The 24,279-nt window shown below is 42.2% G+C and overlaps 2 protein-coding genes across 2 annotated transcripts in view; both read left to right on the plus strand.

The window, feature by feature from the left end:
- The first annotated feature begins 9,932 nt into the window (after positions 1-9,932).
- On the plus strand, positions 9,933-17,128 carry tnfaip6 (tumor necrosis factor, alpha-induced protein 6). The gene is made up of 6 exons (XM_086221313.1): positions 9,933-10,114; positions 11,108-11,245; positions 12,215-12,376; positions 15,357-15,585; positions 16,452-16,492; positions 16,585-17,128. The coding sequence occupies exons 1-6, from the start codon at positions 10,015-10,017 to the stop codon at positions 16,704-16,706; spliced, it is 792 nt and encodes a 263-aa protein (XP_086077439.1). The 5' UTR covers positions 9,933-10,014; the 3' UTR covers positions 16,707-17,128.
- A 1,452-nt stretch (positions 17,129-18,580) lies between these two features.
- Positions 18,581-24,279, plus strand: part of rif1 (replication timing regulatory factor 1) — a 22,317-nt gene continuing 16,618 nt past the window's right edge. The window contains exons 1-13 of the mRNA XM_086220755.1: positions 18,581-18,790; positions 20,284-20,420; positions 20,506-20,584; positions 20,688-20,784; positions 20,873-21,003; positions 21,091-21,185; positions 22,010-22,199; positions 22,296-22,388; positions 22,481-22,619; positions 22,722-22,873; positions 23,183-23,297; positions 23,391-23,567; positions 23,957-24,067. Of these exons, the coding sequence (XP_086076881.1) occupies positions 20,305-20,420; positions 20,506-20,584; positions 20,688-20,784; positions 20,873-21,003; positions 21,091-21,185; positions 22,010-22,199; positions 22,296-22,388; positions 22,481-22,619; positions 22,722-22,873; positions 23,183-23,297; positions 23,391-23,567; positions 23,957-24,067 (1,495 nt within the window). The 5' untranslated portion in view covers positions 18,581-18,790; positions 20,284-20,304. The remainder of the gene's footprint in view (positions 18,791-20,283; positions 20,421-20,505; positions 20,585-20,687; positions 20,785-20,872; positions 21,004-21,090; positions 21,186-22,009; positions 22,200-22,295; positions 22,389-22,480; positions 22,620-22,721; positions 22,874-23,182; positions 23,298-23,390; positions 23,568-23,956; positions 24,068-24,279) is intronic.

Here is a 24,279-nt window from a genome sequence, read left to right on the forward strand (position 1 = left end):
ACAAAGTGCTTCACAAAAATAAAAACAATCAACAGCAAATACAATACAAAGCAATACAATAAATGTTAAGAACCCGCCCCTCCCAACCCACATGACCACATACATGCATGCATGCACCCCCCCCCCCCCACACACACACACACACACACATCCACATGCATGCACACAACCACACACTGACTGTCAGTAGAAACATGGCAGGGCACTGAAAATCCTAGTGAGGAAAGACCAAGCATCATCGTCTATAGTGAAGGCGCTGGTCAAGGACTTCTCTACATTCAGGCTGCCAAAAGTAGTACAAACTGGGGCTTTAGTCTAGGAGCTTTAGCTCTGGGGTTGTTTTTGAGTTTTTAACTTTAGCTTCAGTTTTCTTGAAGTTTTTTTCTTTTTCTTTAGTCGTCACTGCCTAGCTCAGGGGGTGGGTACGTGTTGTGTCTCTGCCCCCTGTCTCATGCTGTTTGTATGAATAAATTATTGTTTATAGCAGTAATTTGGTGTCTGTGCCTCTTGCATTCCCACTCTCTGTCTTACTCTTACTCATACACTGGCAGCTTCCGACCATCGAGGTGGGCGTAACAGTGTGTATGTGTGAGTGTGTATAAAAGGCTCTCAGTGGTAAATCATGTCTTCATTGTCTGATCCATAGTTTCTGTTTTATGCAGGGTTTTTGATGTTTCCTATCCTATGCTGAATTGTATCCCAGAATCGAAAGCTACATTTTTATTAATGTTGGGAAAGAAGCTCTAAAGTGGAGCCCTAAAAATCAAAATTCAACAAGGAACAGTGGTAGCTTTTACATATAACTCATGAGCTGTCAGCATATTTCAAAGTTCCAACAGGAAGCCCAAAACTGGATGAGCTGTCTGATGAAGAGGCTCTTGAGACTGAGCCACTGAGTCACCAGCAGTGGTAGAATTAGGTCTCCTACCATTTTTATGCTGTTTGCTACTTGCTAATTCTGTTTTAGTTGCTTGCCATTGTAATTGAGTTTGCTGTTGATACAAATGGGGCCTATGGCTTGTCATCCTAGCTTCTCCAGATTGTTTATGGCTGAAAAAAGACCATTTGCAGCAGGAGTCTCACTCACCCCTGTATTCGGGGGCCCTGCTCCGAAGAGTTTTTGGCCTAACCTGGTAAGTTGTGGAGTTGAAGCAGTTTTTTGTACAGCTGGAGACTGCTGCTAATATGTTTTGCGCCCACATATCTGTGTCATTTAGAGTGCATTTTGTTGATGGCATGTGTTCTTTTTGCACAGAGTTAAATTTTTTATTGTCACGATTGATCTGCCTGCTGGTTGTTTTGGTTCCTGGAGTCAAAATCGATGTCAAAGGAGGAACTGAATAGGAAATTTACCTCTGGAACCGCAGGCAGGTGGTACTGAGCTTCTGTGCTCACAGAGGGTAGGGCAGGGCATCTATCTGCTTATCTGGCTCTAAAAATGATGAATAACTCCCAGAAAGCTGGCACGTTCCTTTCAGGAACATTTGAGTAACTGCTAAAAAAGATTGTCGCTCCAATTCCATTTCACTTCTTTGCCCCAGTGATATCAGTTTATTTAATATTGGCACATGTGAGTCAGACCACCAGAGAGAGAGAGAGAAACACCAGTACCTCCCTCAGCTGGACACATGCTCGTGCTAGCATATGAAGCCTGTAAGGATTGAAGTAAAACACCCCAGTAACAATCCGCTATTATCCTCAGCATGTGCCCGTCCCTCTGACTGTGTGACGTACGTGTGGAGATAGAATGTAGTAACAGTTACACCCAGTGGTCTGAACAATAAAACCAGCACTGCCCAGAAACGTGTTCGACATATGTGGAGAAGACCTCACGTCATTTCTGGGCAGTAGTCACCACATGCTGCTCTGGGAAATTCTTCTTAAGTTTGTGGCTGTAACTGTAACGGGTAGAATACAGGAGAAAATAAGAATGAAACAATAATTTGACTATGACAGAAAAAAAGAGTTAAATTTGGAAAAAAAATAAGAACAGGAGAAATGAGCTGGTTGAAACAAAAAAGGAAAAAAGGCAAATATACCAATATTTTCCCTCTTAAGGGGTGAATATAAAAATACACAAAGACAAATCATGCGGCAAATCATTCAGCTGCTTAAAGCTGCATTCATCAAGACTTTTTTGAAGTGATGTTAAGTTAGCAAACATGTAGCCTAGCTGAGAATGCTAGCAAGCGCCACCTTAAAAATCAGTACCCTAAGGAAAAAGTTTGCCTCAAAACAAACTTCTGCTGCATCAACTGAAATATTAACTGGTTTCCATCTCATAGGGAGTGAATTTTTGGTAATTTTGCAACAAAAAAAAAGAAGGAAAAAAAAAGAATTTAAGCGCATTTCCATCAAGTGGTTGGAGCCTGTAGACTACACTAGTTTTGTCAGAAGATGGCGGTATAGGCAACGTACCCTGACATGGCTAAAACAAAAAGTAGAAGATGTGGTGGTTACAGAACAGAAACAAAACCAGTTGTTGCCCTGGCAATATAAACATTATTATTATGTGTTTTTTTTTGTGGAGGAGGCCAAGGAATATTTTGATCTCATCGGTCCACACGTATCTGTCATTGTGGTTAGCTGTAATATTATGGCGAAACCAGAAAGACACCGTCAGCAGAAACAGCCATCACATGAGTTTAATGTTTGCATGTCAGAATTTACTCAGTAAATATGCTTCCATCTCCTAATTTTCGGAAACCTTTTTTTAGGCAAAAAAAACAACAACCTTCAAACGAGACTAAAACCCATCCATCCATCCATCCATCCATCGATTGTCTTCCGCTTATTCCTTTTAAGGGTCGCCGGGGGGGGGGGGGGCTGGAGCCTATCCCAGCGGCTACGGGTGAGAGGCGGGGTTCACCCTTGACAGGTCGAAGCTGGATCTAAACAATACACTTTCCATTAAACTGTAAGGTTTGAGACTATTGCAGACAAGTGCTTTGTTAGATTAAACTTGTCTTGTACTGCATCTTTGGTCTAAACTGGCCTTTAGACAATTTTAACCATTTAAACTGTTAACCTAAATTTGGAGATGTCAAGGTGCTCTTGACAATACTCCAGGGTCACCTGCTGCAAGGACTACTGGTGGCATCCAGTTGCACCGAGCTCCCCCCATGCAGAAGTTGTCACTTTATGTTGATGTTACAGCTGTGCAATTATTATAGATTTAATCAGGATTGCAATGTTGCTTCCTGAAATTTTCAAGCTGCGCAACAGTGAAATATTTGTGTCAGAATACCACAGTGTGGTTGTGTAAACATCCAGTCTACAAAACGTCTTTCTTGAATACAGATCTTCACAAAATGGCAATAAAAATGTAAAAATAAACATTCCCTTAAAAGAAATCATATTGAAATTACAACATCAGACAATAATCCGATTTTATTACAAAATTTTAGAGCCATTATTGGCGATGTTGTGTATCACAACACACAAACTGGCTGACCAAGTTAAGAACAAGTAATGCCTTTTGGATGGACGCTCAATCCTGTCCCTCAGAAAAAGAAGCTGACATTTTCCATAAACTGCAGATGCGTGTAATCTCACACTTTGTTAACACAAGCGATTGCAAAGAAATGTGGTTTGATGCCGGAGGAGAGCGAAGAGTCAACATCTCCCACAGGAGTCCATCTGGGTTTGAGATCTGGTAACTGTTACGACCACAGAATATGATTCACACTCTTTTCATGCTCAAACCATCAGGGACCTCTGATTCTCTAGGAGCCCCGGCTTCCTGCTGATTAACTCATTCATCATTCTGCACATCGCGCAGGAAGCGCTCTGTCTCCCGGATGTGTTGGTAAGCAACTGCAGCCACATTAGCTTTTTGTCAACAAAATAAAGCCAAAATAACCAAAAACAGGGAAATTAACGCTTTAATGTAAGACTAGATATACAAATTAATGAAGTTAAGTTTAGCTTCTTCACGTGGACAATGGAAGTGTTTATTTAGGTATAAAATCTTGTGTTGTACTTTGCTTTGGACAAAAGCATCTGGCAAATGAAATTATAGAAAATTTGCTGAAAAGCAAATCCATCATGATATTCAAGGGTCCAACTCATCGCTGCTTGCAGCTTTAATTAGGGCCAGTGCAGGAAGGTTGCAGGAAGTACTCCTTTACACAATATAATAATAAATATATATAATATGATGAATGTCATGACATTTTTCAGAATTCTTTTTTTTTTCTTCTGTGCTTCATTCTATGAGACATATTTCCTGGCTAAAACTTATAAGACATTAATCCTGTATTTAAAGGCAATGACAGTAGTTACATTACTCCTAAACCAGTCAACATGATGCTGTTTTTCCATCTTTTCCTGAGCACATTCAACATGTTTTTATTCATCATCCTCATGAGAGACATGATGTCAGTGCTACGAATAGTTTAGAGCACTTTTATTCACGTTTAATGATGACATAGACTGGTCCCACCAAGCTGTGACCAGTTTCCCCTCTTGTGTTTGACTGACACTGGAAATGATTAATGATGAATCTTTCAAAATGCAACTGTAAAATACAGTGTGTCACCGTGACCGTGTCTAAGGTCTGAGACACACTTTCCATGTGGGGGTTTGACTGGGAGGTGTACAATGTGAATTGAGATGGCGCGGGTCATTTCCTCATAGATCTGGAACCTATTCGCAAAAACTTTACCTTTCAGCTCAGGCTATAGATATCTCCTCACATGAACCTGATTCCAAGAAAGCGCATATCATGTTGCTCTGAGGTAGTTAATTGTTTACCAAGGGTTTGCTTTTGAAAAACTGGGACAGAATTCAATAATTTAATGGGGTATTTTTCACAAAAATAATTTTGAATTTAGGGTGGCATGGTGGTGCAGTGGTTAGCGCTGTCGCCTCCCGGCAAGAAAGTTGGAAGGCTGCTGGGACAGGCTCCAGCCCCCCCATGACTCTTAACAGGATAAGCAGAAGAATCATCCCAGCACTCATTGTACATGTTTATTGATTCTAATATCTATACATGTGGTCACATCTGGCGGCACGGTGGTGCAGTGGTTAGCACTGTCGCCTCACAGCAAGAAGGTTCCCGGCTCAGACGCAGGATCTTTCTGTGTGTCGTCCAGGGTGAACCCCACCTCTCGCCTGAAGGCTGCTGGGATAGGCTCCAGGCCCCCCCCCCCCCCCCCACGACTCTTAATAGGAGAAGCAGAAGAAAATGGATGAATGAATTTTGAATTTGAATGTTTTTTCATGGCCACTAGGGGGCACCCAAATAAGCTGTGACCACAAATATTTGACTACTTTTTTCCAATTTATTTTTTCAACTTATACCTTAATGGCAAAACATTATAAACGAATTGCAAAAGCAAACCATGAAAATTTTGTGATTTCAATACAATATACACAACCACCGTTTGATAAGTACCAATTCAAAGAAATCAAAAACATTCATGTTAGGAAAAAAAACAGAAAAATATCTTGCGTAACCTGGCATGACCCCTGAATAATATATATTCAGTTATTAAAAGTGTTTTACAGATAGTTGGCAGGAACAAAACAAACCTTTCTCTCTTTATTTATCTCATGCAAACTAAATTTGTGGTCTGTCAGTTGGGTCGAAAGATGCTGCTGCTGAATTATTTTGTAATTATGTGAGGAACCTCACTCGAGTAACCATGTGCTTTTGGTTTCTTACGTTTGATCTTAATCAAATCCCTTACTCGTTCTGCTGAGGGATCCGGGAAGGCCGGGGCCAACCCTACGGTCGCTGCTGGCAAACTCATCTATGTTGAACAGTTACAATAAAGGCGTTCTACTCCAGTAAAGTCTACTTATTTACACTTCGATTTAGTTCCTGTGGGTGTTCCATGCTGAAGCTGTGGAACGAACTGAGGAAAAACACAAGCTATTAATATTTCTGTGTTATTTTAGAATTTCATCGAAATACATTGTGATGAGTCGGCCTATAATGGGAACATCTTGATCTGACATTTTAATCTGAAAGCTGCAAGAGACAATAATTTTAAGGAGGTGAAGGTCAAAGGTAAGTTGATTAAGGTCAAGGTAATTAGTTATTTTGAAAATGTTATTGGGTCCAAATTATCCATAACATGTGCATTCCAGCGAGTTCAGTATCTGTTAGGATCTCTGAGCCAATAGCATAAACATGTTACATGTTATCACAGGTCATCTATGTGTCATCACCAACCGCAGGAGCTCAGGAGTTGCCAGGTGTTTGCTCAACTATACTCTTTTCACACTGAAAAACACGTGTCAATCCGCGTTTGCTCGGCATTAGGGCGCATTCAAGCTTCCAGAAGACCCGGGTTTGAACTCCTGCTGTGAGGGCTGCGTGCCTGTGTTTTTCTCTCTCGTACGTCATCACGCTGACAACGTCATCATTCCACATAAACGTGCGCCGGCACACTGAGATGTAAACAAACAACAATATGGATGTCGCCGAGTCGAACGTTAGCGTTGAATTGTGTGAATTGCAATGTTGTCACTTTTGCAAAGCATACAAACTCGGCGCAGATTGGAAAATGTCCGAGCGGTAATGCAGCAAAGGAGGATGGAGTTTTTGGCTCGTCTGGACGGGAACCGATGAAGCTACAGGCGAAGCCTGACAGGCGGCACAGTGACAAAATCAGGATGCAACGGGAAGGTCGCGTGAAACCTGAGACGACGCGGGTTGTCTTTTTCACACTGCAGCCGAGCCGAGCCAAGCCGAGCTGCTAAACACCCGGGTTGCTTGGCAAGTCGGTCAACATGGGTCGAAATGCTGAGTCGACCCTTTCAGAGTGCCGAAAACACGCGTTGTCCCGCATTTTTGTTGCAGTAATGGATGAGAAAATTAAGGGTTCATTCTGTTATCCGTCTCAAATACTGTTGGACCAACAAAGGAGCAAGATGAGGGTCTATACAGGTTCAGCCATGCTGAGGTCCCCAATAATTTAGTGTGCTGACTAAAAATAGCAATTGCACAAGATAGCAACTTTAAACTCTAACAGGTGGATGTTATTGTTAGTGTGTGGCAACATCATCAAATGTATCATGACAAGAGTGACACATGAATTGTCTGTCTTATTACTGCTATTCCATATCTAGCCATATGTGGTCAGTTGTGTCAACCCTGGTAACCAGTAGAGTTGATAAGTGCAGCAAGAGGGAGAGCAAGAGCGGCATGGCGGTGCAGTGGTTAGCACTGTAGCCTCACAGCAAAAGGTTCTGAGTTTGAGCCTGTGTGAGTCTGCATGTTCTCTCTGTTCCTGTGTGGGTTCTCTCTGGTACTCCAGCTTCCTCCCACAGTCCAAAGACATCAGGAGAGGACGAGGCTGATCACACATGCAAGACAGTATTCATGTTTTGTTTACAACATAAACATCAACATGGTCAACAATCACAAATTTCAAAGCTTGTGTCTTATAATGACTGTTACTAATGAGTGACTGAAGAGACTACAGAGGTGGTTGCTGCCATTGAACTCACCGCAATGAGAAAAGGGAAATAGGTGGTGACAAAAACTGAGCCAGTAGCTTAGTTCATTTATGGCATGAATTTAGCTTTTTTGTGTTTCTGACAGCAGTCATGAAAAAAAATCTCAAACTTTTGCTGTATGAGGCTTTTATCTACAATTTTTGACTCGCTATATTGACTCCTTTCCTGAAATCTGTCTTTTAAAAATACATTTCAGTTTTTGTGGGTGAGGGTTGGTGGATGGGTGGAACAAACGGAGAGAGGGTAGGAGGGCTGTTCGCAGTTTCCCCTACACCCAGTCAAGGGTCGCTACTTCTAGGCCAGAATGTTCAGGAAGGAGGCATGTGAGATGTGATGCAGAGACAACAACTGGATGTGACCACATGTAGAGATATTAGGGCTCAATAAACATGGACAATGGGTACTGGGATGTTTACTGGATTTATTATGGGTGTATGTGTTCATGTGTTGTCCTGAAACAAAGGAAAGGGATAAATAATGAGCACATGGCTACAAAGTAATATGTACATGCCTTTTGAGAAGGACATGACTATTTGTTTGCTAACACAGCATCATCACACAGATAGCTACCAATTAAAATGAAGAAACCATCAATGAACCACAGTGGGCGTGCAATGTAAACAAACAGTGGTCTGCAAGACAGCATAACAACCGGGAATCTGCGCACTAGCATGATGCTTGTGGCAATGGCTAATACTAGCTCAGCATGCTAACAAAAACAACCTGCAATAGTCATGTCAAGTCAATTTTATTTCTATAGCGCCAAAGCACTCTACTTTACAAGTAGAGCAGGTCCACTACCACACTCCTTCAAGGAATTTACACCCAACAATTCTCCATCAGCAAGCACATCCTGCAACAGCAGTGACGAAAACCTTCCTTTTAACAGGCAGTAACATCGAGCAGATCCATGCTCAATGGGGACGGGCTTCTGTTTTGACCAGTTGGGGGGAAAGAGAGCAGGAGAGCAGGGCAGAGACAAAGACAGATAATGGAGGAAGACAGATATGCAGAAGGAAAGAGAGGGACAGAGATAAAGAAAGCGATAAAGGGAAGAGAATGATGGACGGACAGGGATGTGAACACATGGTGCTAAGGGTGGCAGCTTGAGCCTCCTCAGGTCTGTCTCCAGCAGCAGCATCAGTCAGGGATCTGGGATGTAGGGAGCCCGAAGGCTCCGGAGAAGAAGACGGGTTAGTAACATATATGAGTGTGATATATGGATAACACATCCAGGAGGACAGAGAGGAAAGAGAGGAGGAGAGAGAAGCCCAGTGCATCATGGCATTGAGGTCTAAGCCTAATATGGAGTAATACACGCAGTCATTACGCAGTACAATTAAACAAGCAAACCGATCACTTCAACAGACACAGACGCACACCTCTTTCACAGACGCACACTTCTTAACATAAGGTCTCATACATGATGGAGTGAATGAACAGAGGGGTAACTGCAGAGTCCAGTCCACGATAACTGCGGGTCCACCATGCTTTCTGAACGAGACTGCGCTGCTGACTCGTGACCACACAAGTGCACGTCAATGACAACACGCTGCAGACCTGTGACCACGGGGCCACGGAGGGACCATACATGCATAACCAAACAGATGCTTTTGTACAGTTTTGTCAGTGGCAGCCTGAGCCTTCAGGGGGCTCTAAGCAGAATTGGATTTTGCCCCGCCCCCCCCCCCCCCACACACACACACACACACACACCATCTATCTTGTTCTTTTTTCACATCCTCAGTCCTTTTCTTCATTTTCTTCTGGGCACCAGAGGGAAATTCCTTTTAAGTGTCATGCTTGACATTAGATTACATCTCTTCCAAACAAATCTTAAGCTTTCAGGTTTTGCCAGGCTTTGCACGCGACGCATTCGTCATGACTCAAACGATGGCGGGTATATTGATCATAAAATCTAAATTTTCCTGCATTGAATTATTCATTCATTCATTAAAATATCTTGTCACTTCCTTAAGATATTTAATACATTTAAAAAAAACTGCAACAGAAAGGAGCAAAAAACCCTAGTGGCCGGGGCCCCCAAACACCCGCTTTGTTACCTTGTGTTTCAGGCTGGCCCTGAGTTTTACTTTATTGTTATGGTAGTGTTAGGCAACAAAAACCCCTTGGTCAGTTTCAGGGAAACATAATGGTGTCGATTTCAATGTAGCTTTCACAATGTTAACCACATATTCCAAGAAATTTTGGTTGAATTTCTGTTAGAAATCCTCCCGGTTTCTTAAACCCCCCACGGTGTTCCCATGACGTAGCGAGCAACATGTTGCTTAAGTCAGTGAGATCAAACAAAGATTATAACAATATCAACTGAAGATGCCAGAGAATTACAAGCTCAATTCGCTAATACAGTATGAGGAAACACTACTGTCTGTCGGTGAGGGGAAATGAGTGGAGCAGGGTGTCCCTCCTCTCCTGGGAGGCAGCAGCAGCCAGCATTTAAGAGTCCGAGGGCGGAGAGGGAGGAGAGGACCGGGCTTCCGCAAACATCTGGACCAAGAGCAGCTGCGCTACCACGGAGGCAGGATGCGCGTCTTCGCTTTGCTGTGGACTCTCGGTTTCCTGCTGAAAGAGGCGCAAGCATGGGGCTTCAAGAACGGGATATTTCATAATTCAATATGGCTGGGTAAATAACACTGACTGTTCTACTTGTGACTGAAGTACTAGTAGTTTCATTACTTTTTACACTATTTGCGGCAGTGACATGAAGGTATCATTAAGGTAGAACTCATCACGAAAGTGAATATTTCATTGAATTGTCTTTTTGTCTTCACATACGGTTTAAGAGCCGGTTGTGAAGATGGAAAAACAAAGATTAATAATCTGTCCACCAGCCAGACTGAATGTTAATGAACTGCCCAGCGCCGCTTCTGCTGCTGCATGGGGCCAAGTAGGGAAGTGGCGCTTTTTTTTTTTTTTTTTAGCAAAGAAATGAGAGTCAAAGGCAATGATCAGGCTCAAATTATTCTAAGAATATATCACTCGTAATCCTATCATATGAGCTCAGAATCATGTTACAAGTTGACTTTATTAACCATCTGTACCAGGGTAGTATTTCAGTATTTTCTACTAGTATAACACACAGCTATCATGTGTTATGTCTTTTTATTTGGGCTGATTCTGATTTCTCTTTTTAGTTGGTTGCTTATGGGTGTGAATGATTGTCACCCAGGGCGGATGAATGAAAGGCACTTTTCCATGAAACAAGTGTGTGTGTGTGTGTGTGTGTGTGTGTGTGTGTGTGTGTGTGTGTGTGTGTGTGTGTGCGTGTGTGTGTGTGTGTGTGTGTGAGTGTGTTTGTGTTAATCGAGGCTAATTTGGAGGACTGCGTGTAGTCATGCATGCGCAGAACCAAATCACGATCAGCAGAGGACTCCCCTTTGAGCAAATGAGCAATTTTTGGTGAATGTCCAAACCTGAGAAATTTGTTACAGACTTTCTCTTTTAAGTTATGTGTTACACCAAATTCAGCTTTCATTTACACGCTCACCATATTCTCTTCATCTTGGGGTCCCGTGATTGTTCACTGGACTTTGCAGAATCTTGTAGTTGCTGCAGGAACGGTACTCTCTTGGCTTTGGACCCTATTTGCAGCTCTCTTCTGCTCTCTGTTTGACAGAACAAGCAGCTGGAGTTTACCACCGGGAGTCACGCAAAGGGAGATACCAGCTGACGTATAAAGAGGCAAAGGCTGTCTGCAAATACGAGGGAGGGAAGCTGGCCACTTATGAACAACTGGAGGAAGCTCGAAAAATAGGTCTGCGGCAACTTAAACGTCTGACTAACCCAATGGGCAGCGCTCTGATCGAAGATAGGTTAGGGGGCATAATTCACCATAACTCTCAGATACAGACTCCTTGGTAACACACAATCATGAGGGTACATTAATAAGAGCTGGTGCATGCTTATACACATAATTAACCATTTATTAATGCTCTTTGTAACCTTTATTAGAAAGTAGGGTCCATGTATCCTTTGTCATCTTTAACTGCATCACAGCTATCACCACTAGCAGTTAACTAAGCTCTAACTCTTGTTGTAAAGTGTTATCAGCTCCTTTGACCTGATCCACTCTGGATCCCACCAGACATCAACTTGACACTTTAAATATATTTACCGAGCACTATCACTAAATGGTGTCAGGTAGTGTTTAGTTCCATGAGCCAGCCTTTGAACTCATTCAAATTCATGTTAGGGGACACGTGTGAAGTAGCATTCGTGAGACGTCTCTTAACTCTGGAATGCTTTCAGCGTGTAAGAGCTTCATATGTTCACGGGGTAAAGGTCAGCGTGAAGCTGGAGTGAAATCCTTTTTTCCACAAGCACTTGGCCATGGTTGCATGATTCTGTCCCACGAGCATTGTAAAAGCCTGTTTGAACGTTCCTGTGTGGATAATACCACCGTTCCCATGGCACTCGCCCTGGCGCTACAGTCCACCCCCCTGCCAGCAGTAGTCTACCTAGGAGGTCTCCTTTTTATCTGGCTTGTTCTGGCCAGGGTCTGCTGTTGTAACTCTAAACTCTAGAGCCAGCCCCTGACTCCACACATACGAAGCAAAGCAATAGTTCTTGTAATGGTCTTATAATGGTCACCAGGTGGCCTAGTGGCGCGGCTAAAACAAAGACTTCTTTTGGTAGGATACAGTAATTTATTCAAGAGTAAATTATAATTGGGTCGGATGGGTACTTGTGCCAACATGAGCTGTAACATTCTGCTCTTGTCAAGGTTTCCATGTGTGTGCTGCTGGATGGTTTGACAAAGGGCGCGTCGGCTACCCCATTGTCAAAGCTGGTGCTAACTGTGGTTTTGGAAAGGTTGGCATTGTCGACTATGGATACAGGCTGAACAAAAGTGAGAGATGGGACGTGTACTGCTACAACCCAAACAGTAAGTATGTTCTGTACAAAGTCATAAATGTTTTTGTTTTTGTTTTGTTTTTTAATAATGTGAAATGTGACAAAACTCGACCTTACTGGACTTCTAGTGAGGTTCATTTCCTGGTTTAGTTGGTTGCTTCTGCACTGTTTGTCTTCCACCTCAGTTCTTTCATAGTTTTGGCCACAGCAGGCAGCTGTTCTTAGAGAAAATGTTGTGCATTTGTCCATCCAATGTGTTAAAGTACTCAATTCCCTGCTTACACATCTGGCAAACACTGGGTATATTTAGAGTGTTTTACTGAAAAAGAGATGTGTTTTGCTGCTGGAAAGGGCATTTATGAGAACGGTGACAATGAATAGTAAACTTGTGAGCTGTTAAAACAGCTCATTAAAGATGTAGAGTTTGAGTTTGTTAATCCCCTTTTCCACCGGCTAAAAAAACAGCCCACACCAGCAAACAGCTGCCTGTTGTCTGCAAAGAGAAGGGGTTTAACCAGCATTTAATCCTGGGTCAAATCACCCTGCCGTTGACATGGGTGTTTGTCAGCTACATTCAGGAACACACAACCTGCCCCAAAAATTCACCTTTTACAGCCAGGTAAATTGAACAGCGTGTTACAATAATTCTTTCTCTGAAGTGCAACCAACGCATCATCTGCTACAGGTTAGCTGTTAGCACCTGGGCAGCTGGGATAGATCAGGCACTGACAGGATCAGCCAGCTTTTTTCAGTGCCTTTACCTGGGTTTAATTAACCTGCATGTACACTGGTATTAGCAGTGGAAAGGGGGTATTATTGTGGATCATTTATTTCACGTAGCAGTCATTCTATGCCTGGATGCTTAAAAAAATGAAACTTAAAAAAAAATCTGAATACTTCTCGGTGTGAGTTTTTGTGTGGTTTAAATAGTAAGTGTTGACTGCATGACTGAAGTGTCAGTGCCATGAGTTGTAACAGGGGAGGACACAGACTACGGGTAGTCATAGAGTCTGAGGCTCCATAGACTCACTTGGGATGATGTCATCACCTCAGCCTAAGGACAAACGTGAGAGAAGATAGAGGCCTTAATCACTACAGGATGAGACCACAGGGGACTTTTTTAGTTTCGAGTCAAACCACAATCTTAGTCTCACCCTGTGAGTTATCACGGACACGGCAAGAACGAACCTGGATGACGTCAACTCGTCGGTCTCGATAAGATGTGACCGCATAAATATACCATGCAGTCACATCTGCCTGACTAAACCAAAAAAAGTTTTTCACTTTCAGTGGAGAGAAAATTGAAAAGCTGACAAGTGTTGCTGCAACGTCTTTTCATGATTGATTCAAGTGCCGTTTATTTCCACGGTAGGTCAATGAATTATACTGTGAAAATTTTGAAAAAATGCTGAGCATTTTTTTTTTTAAAAGCACTGAAACTGAAATAGATCGCAATTGGTTTTGTTTCAGTCGGCTATTTTCTCTGAAGTTCTCCTGATAGAACCAGAATAGTTGGTAATAGCTTTCTCATGATAGCTTGTTTTGTTTTTTTTGGAATTCGTGAAAGACGAAAAAGTCCCTTTAACTGCTAAATGGTTCAGTATGACTAGCAAGTGGCTCAGTGTGTGTATGTATGTGTGTGTGTGTGTATGTGTGTGTGTGTGTGTATGTGTGTGTGTCTGTGTGCTATTTGATTGCTGAGCAGGTGATTCACAGAAGGTTTTGAGAACAAACCAAAACAGTGAAGACATCGCTCGTAACAGCAGAGCAGTGAGTTAAAGGACACTGAAAAACTGGAGTGCTGCAGAGGTGGAGGCTAGATCTAGAAGTATTGAGTACAGCAGCTTTAAGCTTGATTATAAAAGAATTCATCCAGTAGGATATATTCCACAGTTCTAGTGGAGAAACTGTTAATTTTGTTCAGGTATTTTTCTCAGATTAAATAGTTGGGGTTTTTTTTATCTCAGTTTACCTTTCAAGGTGGAGGTCGGTGAAGTGATGAGGTTTTGCCAATGGTTTGAGGAAGAAGTGAACTGATTTGGTTACAAGCTCATGTTGAACTTTCGTTGAACCACAGAAGGGCATAAATGTGGTCAATAAAACATATTTATGAAAAAACATATTTCATTTGCCTCAAACTAGGTTAAACCACTATTTGAACGATGCCTATAGGACAACTTCATTTGTGTACTTTGTGGTTGTAATGTTGAGATTACATCTAGGAGAACAGCTTTTGATGCCACTCTTGTCAGTCCTAACGTCCATCCATCGTCTTCCGCTTATTCCTATTAAGGGTCGCGGGGGGGGGCTGGAGCCTATCCCAGCGTCAATGAGCTAGAGGCCGGGTTCACCCTGGACAGGTCACCAGTCCATCACAGGGCCAACACATAGAGACAGACAACCATTCACACTCACATTCACACCTACAGTCAATTTAGAGTATCAGTCAGCCTCGTCCCCTCTTGATGTCTTTGGACTGTGGGAGGAAGCTGGAGTACCAGAGAGAACCCACACAGGAACAGGGAGAACATGCAGACTCACACAGAAAGATCCTGTGCTGGAGCAGGGACTCGAACCCGGAACCTTCTTGCTGTGAGGCAACAGTGCTAATGTGTTTTTGTTTTTTTTTTAATTTCAGTAATGCAGAAAAAACATTTCTTTTTCCTATTTTGAGATCATTCTGAGCTCACACGCCACGAACAGACCCTGAATGCTTCACAGGAACAGATGAAACCCCACCAGCTGATTGAAGGAGTCTAGTGGATTGTGGTCTTAACAGAGAACATTCATTTAGGCCAGGTCCATATATTGTTTCAAAATAAATGCCTCACAGAGCAAACATTCAAATAAAAAAAGAAATGCCAAGAAATATCATGGTATTGATATTCATATTGTTATAATCAGTTATGATGACTCTTCAATGGATGAAACAGAAGGGTTTGGAGTCAGTTTGTCGTGAACATTTCCCTTTTCAAACACAAGTAGCATGAATCTGAATACTTGTCTTTCAGCTAAGGAGTGCGGCGGCGTGCTGACTGACCAGCAGAGGATCATTCAGTCTCCTGGCTTCCCAGGGGACTACCAGGATGAACAGATCTGCTACTGGCACATACGTGTGCGCCTGGGTCAGAAGATCCACCTCCACTTCCTGGAGTTTGATGTGGAGGATGATACAGCGTGTCTGGCGGATTACCTTGAGGTCTATGACAGTTATGATGATGTCTCTGGCTTTGCTGGCAGGTGAGGAATCCACAATCCCACCTCCTCAATAATCAGAAACATGGTCGTCATCAAGCAACAGGCCGGTCATGGTTTTAGTTTAATTATTATCATTGGTCATTGGTTTCTCGGTTGCTTCCCGAGATGTACAAAGCGTGGCCACAGAGGTACAGGGTTTTGGGCGATTTATATTTGTTTTGAGTTTTTTTTAGCCATGATATATAAGTTGCTCCCCTGAATTATATCTTGTGGCCCAAAGAACTAAATTCACAGAACAAGACATATCTCATCAACAAAACACTACCAACATATTACACTGGACAGTAAGAATGACATTGCTGTTGTTTGCAGTGGTCCTACCTCCTTCGGAGTGGGATGTGGAACCCAGTGGCTGGAAAAAAATGAAAAAGAGTTGCGAAAACCACATTCATGGATTTGTGAACTGTGCCTGTATTTGTGCCCATGTACATGTATGTCCACGTGTAAACTACAGGGAGCACATCTGACAATAAACATAAGCTGCTTAGATTTAAGGGCAGCAAGAATATGCTACTTTGCTATTAGACTGTTTCACAGTGAACTGTGCAATTCATGGATTGCAAACGGAGCACAGATAACAATGATGTAGGACATTGCGTCCAAAACCATAACCACAGATTTGTTGACCAAAGGTGCTGTTAAGCGCATGTCTGTGCGGACTTTGGATGGGATCTTCAGTATGGATTAATCGGTGTAAATTCATTCTCAGTGCCTCGGGTGATAGATAGGTTAAAAAGAATTTATTTTGAACTTTTCTTTTACGTAACCTTTTTTTAAAAAAAGTTTTTGTTGTGTGTTTGTGCACAAAGATGGAACATGAATATCACTTTTTGGTCTGTTTGTTTCAGGTTCTGTGGTGATTATTTACCGGGGGATATCATCAGTACAGGTGAGATAACCTTTGATTGTTGTGTTGTGTACGTTTGCGTTTTACAACCTTCAATGACACTTTTCTTTCATGCGTTTTTTTTTTTCTTCCAGGAAACGTGATGACGCTCAAGTTCTTGTCCGATGCTTCAGTTACTGCGGGAGGTTTCCAGTTAGAGTATCATGCCATCAATCCATCTTTGTTTTCACAAAATCAAACTGACTATTTTCACTGACCTGTAATGTTAAATATAATCGCTGAGCCTTTATAGCCAATTAGAAAAGTTTGTGTAAAATGGTCGATCAGCGGTCATTAAATTGTGTTTTGAGGATTGTTTTTATGCTCTATACAAAACTTTGCATCCATCAGTCAAAGGTTGTTTTTTTTTGTTTGTGGTTATTATAATTATTTTTACTCAAAGATAGTGTTTTTAATAGGCCTAAAGGGTAATACTATTTATTCTTAATTTTTAGTGCTTCATCTGTACGTCATTGACCTTTAAATAAAACTTTGTACCTTTATATATTTGTTAGGTATTGCTTAAATGTACTATTTACAAATATTATTCATGTTACAACAAGTCTGATTAGATTATGACAGGCATCAGTGTACTTTTGTGTGTTTGTCTTGTGTAGTGTCATTAAACGGAGAAACAATTTTGTGACTATTTTTTCTTGTGTGTTTGGAGGATCACCTGCTGTATGTGTGATGGTGGAGAGGCTATAAAGCTAATTTCCAACAAAACTATGACAAATGACCTCACATTTATGTGAATGACATCAGTCATCAGACCACAGGGAATTTATTGCATTCATGTGTTAAACACCTTAAATTATCTGATGTAGATTGACTTTCGATGCCTATTTTGTTTCATTTATTAATGAGAACAATCCATCCATTGTCTTCTGCTTATTCCTGTTAAGGGTCACGGGGGGCTGGAGCCTATCCCAGTGACTACGGGCGAGAGGCAGGGTTTACCCTGGACAGATCACCAGTCCATCGCAGGACCAACATAGAGAGACGAACAACCATTCACACTCACAATCACACCTACGGTCAATTTAAAATATCAATCAGCCTAGTCCCCTCTTGATGTCTTTGGACTGTGGGAGGAAGCTGGAGTACCAGAGAGAACCCACGCCGGCATGGGGAGAACATGCAGACTCCACAGAGAAAGATACCTTGCCCAAGGCAGGACTTGAACCCAGAACCTTCTTGCTGTGAGGCGACAGTGCTGACCACTGCACCACCGTGCCGCCAAGAATAATCCAGTATTACATAAAATGTAATTCTTGATTATGGGTGCCAAGCAACTAAAGGTGGTGCGTGTTTATTGTACTTTATCTTTTAGAACATATTTAATCTTCTGTTCAATCCTTATTTGAATTTATATTTGTGTGTATATATGTGTGTCATATTTGATTTTGCTGCCTGTTGCAGGTCTGGTGAAGTTTATATTTGTAGCTAATATCATTAAAGAAATTAAGAAAATACACTCAAATAGAGGCAACAATCACACATATTTTTAAGAAAATACAAGTGCAGAACCCAAGAAAGGCCATACTTGCAAATCAAGCCATTATCATGTGATATCATGTGATATACTACCCTATTATCACATGAAAATGGCATAAATAAACGATTTGCAAGAATGGCCGTTTTTGGTTTCTGCACTTGTATTTTCTTTCAAGAGTGTATCACTGGATGTCAAGCTTTGTTAGGCTGCAATAAAAGTGCAGCAGAAACCTCAGGGAGAGCTGCATTAAAGGATGATGTTCCCAGGACTGACAGAATTAATGGAACATTCAGCTTTGGACCCCAATTTGGCCAGAACCCAATGAGAAAAGAATAAATTGATTATAATATTTCTATTTAAAATTGTTTAAAATGAGAAAAAATAACATTTATGTTAATTCTAGGGAAGAGATCTGTTTGGTCTTAAAAGAATACTTTGTTTTAGCATGTGCACGTGATAAACAGAACTTTTAATATTTGCGAAAGCCTGTATTATAGTTAATACAGCAATCGTGTTGTAACGCTGTCAGCTACTTCTCCTTATAAGGTAAAATGGGCGGTTCTGGATGTGACAAATGCGGGGTCAAAGGTAATTTTGTACGTCTGCGTAGTGGTTTGGCGCCAGCGATTTCGCGGGGGAACAGCACAAGGCGGAAGAGAAAAGGCCAGCTAAAATATAGATTATAACACCCTGGTTAAGTGGGGAACAGAAACTGTAACCTGCAGCGGACGGCTGGTGCGTTTTCTGGCGTGGATGGTGTCTCCTGTCATTTTTGCTGCTAGCATTTCCTCCTGAACTCCGAGGTGAGCGTGCTGGGTGGGCAGTGGGGTACATGCTGTGTCTATCCAATGAGCCAGTGTCAGCATTTGTTTGTTTGGGTTCTTGCATATACATTTTGAGGTGTAGTCTCGGGCAAGTGAGTTGACAGGTAAAACAGAATCACCGCCGTGTTACCAGAAATGTTGTCCACTTGTGCATGAAACTTAGCTCACGACAGTCCCGCAGCCTGCTAGCGTCGCTGCTAACTCTTTACGGCTAGTCAACATTAGCAATTAGCAATATTAGCAATACTAAAGGGTCCGAATACTCAAAAATACTTCAGTGCTGCGAACTTGCTTGCATACTGATTTATTCGGTGAGTTCACCGGTGGTATTTATACTAGGACTCTTGACTGGTGTGTGTTGGTGTGTGTTTTGAGGAATTAACGTTAGCTGAATGAGCCACAGTAGCACACACAACGACTGTTTACAACTAATGTGAAAATATCCTCACGTTAGAACTCTCGTCTGCATCCATTCCTTGTTCATAGCGCTGTATGTAGAGGAGGGGCTTCATAAAAAAAATGTGCATTGTTTGTCCGGTGTGTTTTGGGAAATATTAAAACTTCGTAGGGGGAGTTTTTCTGTCTTTGTCAACAGCAGGGCAAATCTCTGACACTGGACACTCAAAACTATGATCAAGGCAAAGTTTTTAGTTTTAAGCTTAGTTTTTAATAAAAATAAGCGTGCATGAAATCATAAAACAAAAATATTTAGTATTGTGACTTAATAAACGGCAGATTCAAACATGAAGGTTCCATTTAATTTGGAGCCATTGCCTTGTTAACTCAGTTGTTGAAGGTTTCTGAGTGACAGTTAATTTATATTTTATGTTATAGAATCAACAAGAGTTTTGCCGTAAGTATTTTTTTCAATCGCAACAGAAGAATAATTTACTCTTTATGCCCAACCAGCATCATCAAACTCAAATGATTTGCTACCTATTGGTTATTATTAGCTGCATGATTGGCAGAGATGAATTGCGTCATCAGCCTGTGTTCTTTTGTTAACATTGATGCTGGCCTATTTATTGATTTTGAGAACTGATCAGCAATTGAATTTACATGGTTAAAGATGCCAGTGTGACTTGAGAAATATGTTTAAAAATGATCTGTAATGTGTATGAAATTTTCTTAAAAACAAAGCCTGTAGGCTCATGATACCGTTTATCATAGCACAGCATTGTACACAGTAGTCCGTAACAAGATAACTTTTTCTCCAAGTGCGGCAACACTGTAAACGCATCAAATAAAAAGAGGTTGAGACTCCTCCTTCCTCATATGATGCTGATGGCAGAGTCTTTATGCCAGAGGGACCCCCAGTAAGATCAGGGGTTTGAGATTGGATGCTCTCTTGTGAACAGCTGGACACCAAGGCGACATGTACAGACCGACCTGCCCTGGCATCTCAATATCATCTTTTCTAACGTGGCTGTCATCCTAAGTCCCAGCTACTTTCTGCTTCTCTGTTTTAAAAGGCCTCGGGGAGGTCCGTAAGAATGATGGCAACAACAGTGCCTCCAAGCAGCTTCAGTTTCCTCCCCCTGCTGGAGTGTCTAGAGGACAGCACTGCTGGACAGTCAGAACAGACCGATGCCTACCTCACCATCGCCAAGTAGGTTCTCTGTACTTGTGTGACGTATCTACAAGATGGAGCTCTGTGTTATGGCATTTAAGTGAGTTAAATTGTTTATTTGCAGTCGCTTCAGTGGAGAGGAAGGCCGCCAGTTTATCCCTGCAGTTGAAAAGCACTTTTCCCGTTTGGGAAATGCCATCTTGGTGAGACTTCTCCATTTCTGTGTCATAGTTTGAAGCACTACCTCATGTTCCGATTTTGGTGTCTGTGGTAGCTAATGCTGTTTCTATCTCATGATGTTTCTAGGCCCACATAACCAGTCCCAATGCAGAGCTGAGCCAAGCAGCCCTGCAAGCTTTAGGGTTTTGTGTGTATCATTCTCACATTGTCTCTGGAGTCTCCGGTACATACATGATTTTATTATGTAGCAGGTTTACATATTGCAGGGCTGAAATCTCTGCTGAGTGACGCTCTTCTTATTTGTTTTCTAGAAACCTTTGCAGCAGAAATTCTATCAGCGCTTTGCTCGTTGGTCGTGAAGTCACCAGAGAAGAACACTTGCACGAGAGCATTATGGGTCATGTCCAAACAGAGTTTTCCCCCGGGCTTCATTGCTAAGAAAGTGAGCTGGATCGTAGATGCAAATCCAGCAAAATATTACTGAGAATGGGGGCTCAGGTGGTGTATTGACGCATGTTCCTCCACCCAGGTGTCGACGATACTGAGCACCCTGGAGAGTGTGTGGAGCAAAGACGACATCCAGTCTGTTGTAATGGAGCATGAGGCCTTGAACGTCATCATCAGGTAGAAAAATTGGCCCCTCATCAAACATGACTACTGATGATATGAGCACAAGCAGGACGCTGACTTGATCTGATAACAGCAGTTTGAAGAACAGTAGAATATTTAGTCTTGTTCGGTCTCGAGGTCACACCGAACTGCAAGACCTGAACAAAACAGTATGAATTAATGGAATGCCGGTATTTGTGTGGTGTTTGTATGTATTGCATAATGAACTGCCGTGCTAATGTAGCAAACTGGTATGAGCATGAGTGACATGATCTTTGGAGAGTAAATAATGGTGATATTTATTTGCTTTCTTGTACCGCAGTGTAAAGTCAACATTCATTTCACAACCACAAGTCTGTTTTTATTTCTGAAAGTAGTTGGCAACATTGCATGAGGACACCGCTTCACTCTGCAACTCCATCTGCTCAGCTCCAAAGCAAACCTTAAGCAACAAAAGGAGTTGGAGAATTCTTTCCTAAATAAACTGTAAGGATATGTTAAGTGTACAATACCTAACATCCGGGGAAGGCAGATCTATCAACAAATCAACTCAGAATTGTTGACAAAGTTGAAATTAGAAACACATGACCATTGAAAATCAAGTATTTTTATGTTTTATCTATAATAAGTTGAGTTTTATGGTTGAGCTGGTTTTCTATCGTTGGTTTTGATTCTAAAAAAAAAAAAAATTGTACATTGTTGTCAATATTTCTGGTGCTTCATTGGGAAACATTTTGTTACTGCTGCACATAACTACATCATAAAGGCACTGTTTACCATGTGAGTTAGCATGGGGTGTAAATGATAACGATATTAATTCTGAGTGTCGACTTCTCCAGGATGCTAGAGCAGGTACCTGCTCAGATGGGTGATGAAGCAGTCCGGTTGGCAAAGCTGGTCGTCCCTCTGGTGGTGCACTCCGCCCCCAAGGTGCGTCTACGAGCAGCAGCAGCCATGGAGATGGGCATGCCTCTGCTCCTCAAGAAACAGATGGATGTGGCTGCTGTCATTGAACCAATGATGTCCTCAGTGAGTATCTGTTTGGGTGTGTCTTGTAGTGACAGGGGTTTTGGTTTATTTAGTTTCGCAAAAAACTCTCCTTTATTCCCTTTATGGTCTTCACAGAAACTGATCCCAGAGCTGCAAAAGCTTTTCATGTCCAAGAATGAAACCAATGTCCTGAAGCTCTGGCCCTTATTTGTGAAACTTCTTGGAAAGGTGAAGTGTATCTGCTCACATGTATTGTGTCTGAAGTCAATCCATGATTTTCTGCAGCTGCAGTTGATTGATCACTTCTGTTTGTCACACAGCTGCTCCACCGAGGGGGTCCCTTCATCAACTCCCTGCTGCATCTGGAGGAGCTTGGTTTTCGTAGCTCCTCTCCTACCATCAAGAAAATTGCCTTCATTGCTTGGAAAAGCCTGATAGACAACTTTGCCCTCAATCCAGGTCAGTAGCTCACTCTCTGGTCCTCTCAGGTCACTCCAGGCTTTGGGTCTAGTTTGTTTTAAATTAAGTTGTTGTTTCTTGTGCTTCCCCCTTCCCCTGCAGATATCCTGTGCAGTGCCAAACGTATGAAGCTCCTCATGCAGCCCCTCTCATCCATCAATGTCAGGACAGAGGCTCTGCTGCTCACCAAGGTGGAGGTCTGGTGGTACCTGGTGGTCCAACTCGGGCCCAACTTGTCATCTAACTTTGATCAGGTCAGACATGCTTTAGTTTCTCTGACTGACCCTTCTCTCACCATCTCAGCCATGCTGGAGTGACAGGAACAAGACCAGATGCCACCTTCCCTCATTGGTTCCTAGTTAGTTTATATGCAAAGGTTTCCCTTCGTACTTGAAGTAGCCATAACGTTGCTGAAAAAGTCTGGATTTCAAATCTTAACACACTGCAGTGGTGTAGTTGTACATAGAAAAATGCTATGTTATGTTATCTGTGGAAAGATGCATAGATTTCCTGCACTGTACTGCAAAATACGAATGTGCCATTAACTGTGCGTGTCTCTCCAGGTTGCAGGGCCTCTGCTCCAGTGCACTATTGGATCAGACTCCTCGTCCGTCCCAGGCACTCCTGCTAGAGTTGTAAATCAAAATGGTGCTGCATTGCCTGTCACACCAAAGTCAGGTATGTACATGTGCTCCAGTCTTTTTTGTAATGCACTGGTATGTTAATAATGTGGAGTAGCGTGAGTTATTGTTTCTTTTTCTCTCCTTGCAGGCAATACTAGCTTCAACAACTCAGCCAACACACCTCGGATTAGCATGAACTCCAGTGTCCAGGCGCCCTCCACATTCCCCTCCATCCAGCTACTGGGCCTGGAGATGCTGCTTCACTATTTGGTGGGACCAGAGGTGGTAGCCACAGCAGCGAAAAGCAAAATCATCCTGACTCTCGGTGGGTGTGCTGTTTATAGATCTGCTTAGAATACTACTCAGAAACGGACTCAAACAGATCAAAGTGGACAAAACCCCAATGTGATGTGCTTTACAGTTTCGTAAACTAGGTAGATGGATGAATGAATGGTGAATTGTCATCTTGTGCCAGAGGCTGGAAAACTGATGACACAAAAAGGGCAACAGGCATGCATGAGGCAACATTATAGATTGACGTAGCTGTATTTATGGCAATAAAACGGTATATAACTAGGTAGGATTGGTAACATATTAAACACTGTATCACAAGTATGAACCAAGTGATAATCCAGCCACCTGAGCAGAGCAGAGTGAGTTCTCGGTGTATGTAGAGTGGATAAATAATTCTCTCATGATGTCTTTTCTTGCCAGAGCCATTGAACTACCAGCTCATCTCCGCTGCCTCGTCCTTCTCTAAACATGCTGCTGTGCTCATCTCTAATATCACAGAAGGCTTCATCAGCATCGGCAAAGAGGCGCCAGGTAAACCTCGCTCCACTGGATGATATGTTGAGGTTTTGGTCGAAGCGTAGGAATCGATGCTTCTGTAAATACTCCGGTCCGAAAGTTACTTATTGGGACTAATCATGTTTACTCCGAGGAGTTGGAGGAGATTTCTCTGGAGAAGGAATAGCCATTCTGACGTGTTGGACATGAATGCAAGTGTCATCATACTCAGAGAATAGAGATGTCCC

The sequence above is a fragment of the Aulostomus chinensis genome, chromosome 12, assembly GCF_037954235.1.
Source record: "Aulostomus chinensis isolate RoL2024-O1b breed Wild chromosome 12, RoL_Achi_v1.0, whole genome shotgun sequence".
In the NCBI taxonomy this organism is placed as follows: Eukaryota; Metazoa; Chordata; class Actinopteri; order Syngnathiformes; family Aulostomidae; genus Aulostomus; species Aulostomus chinensis.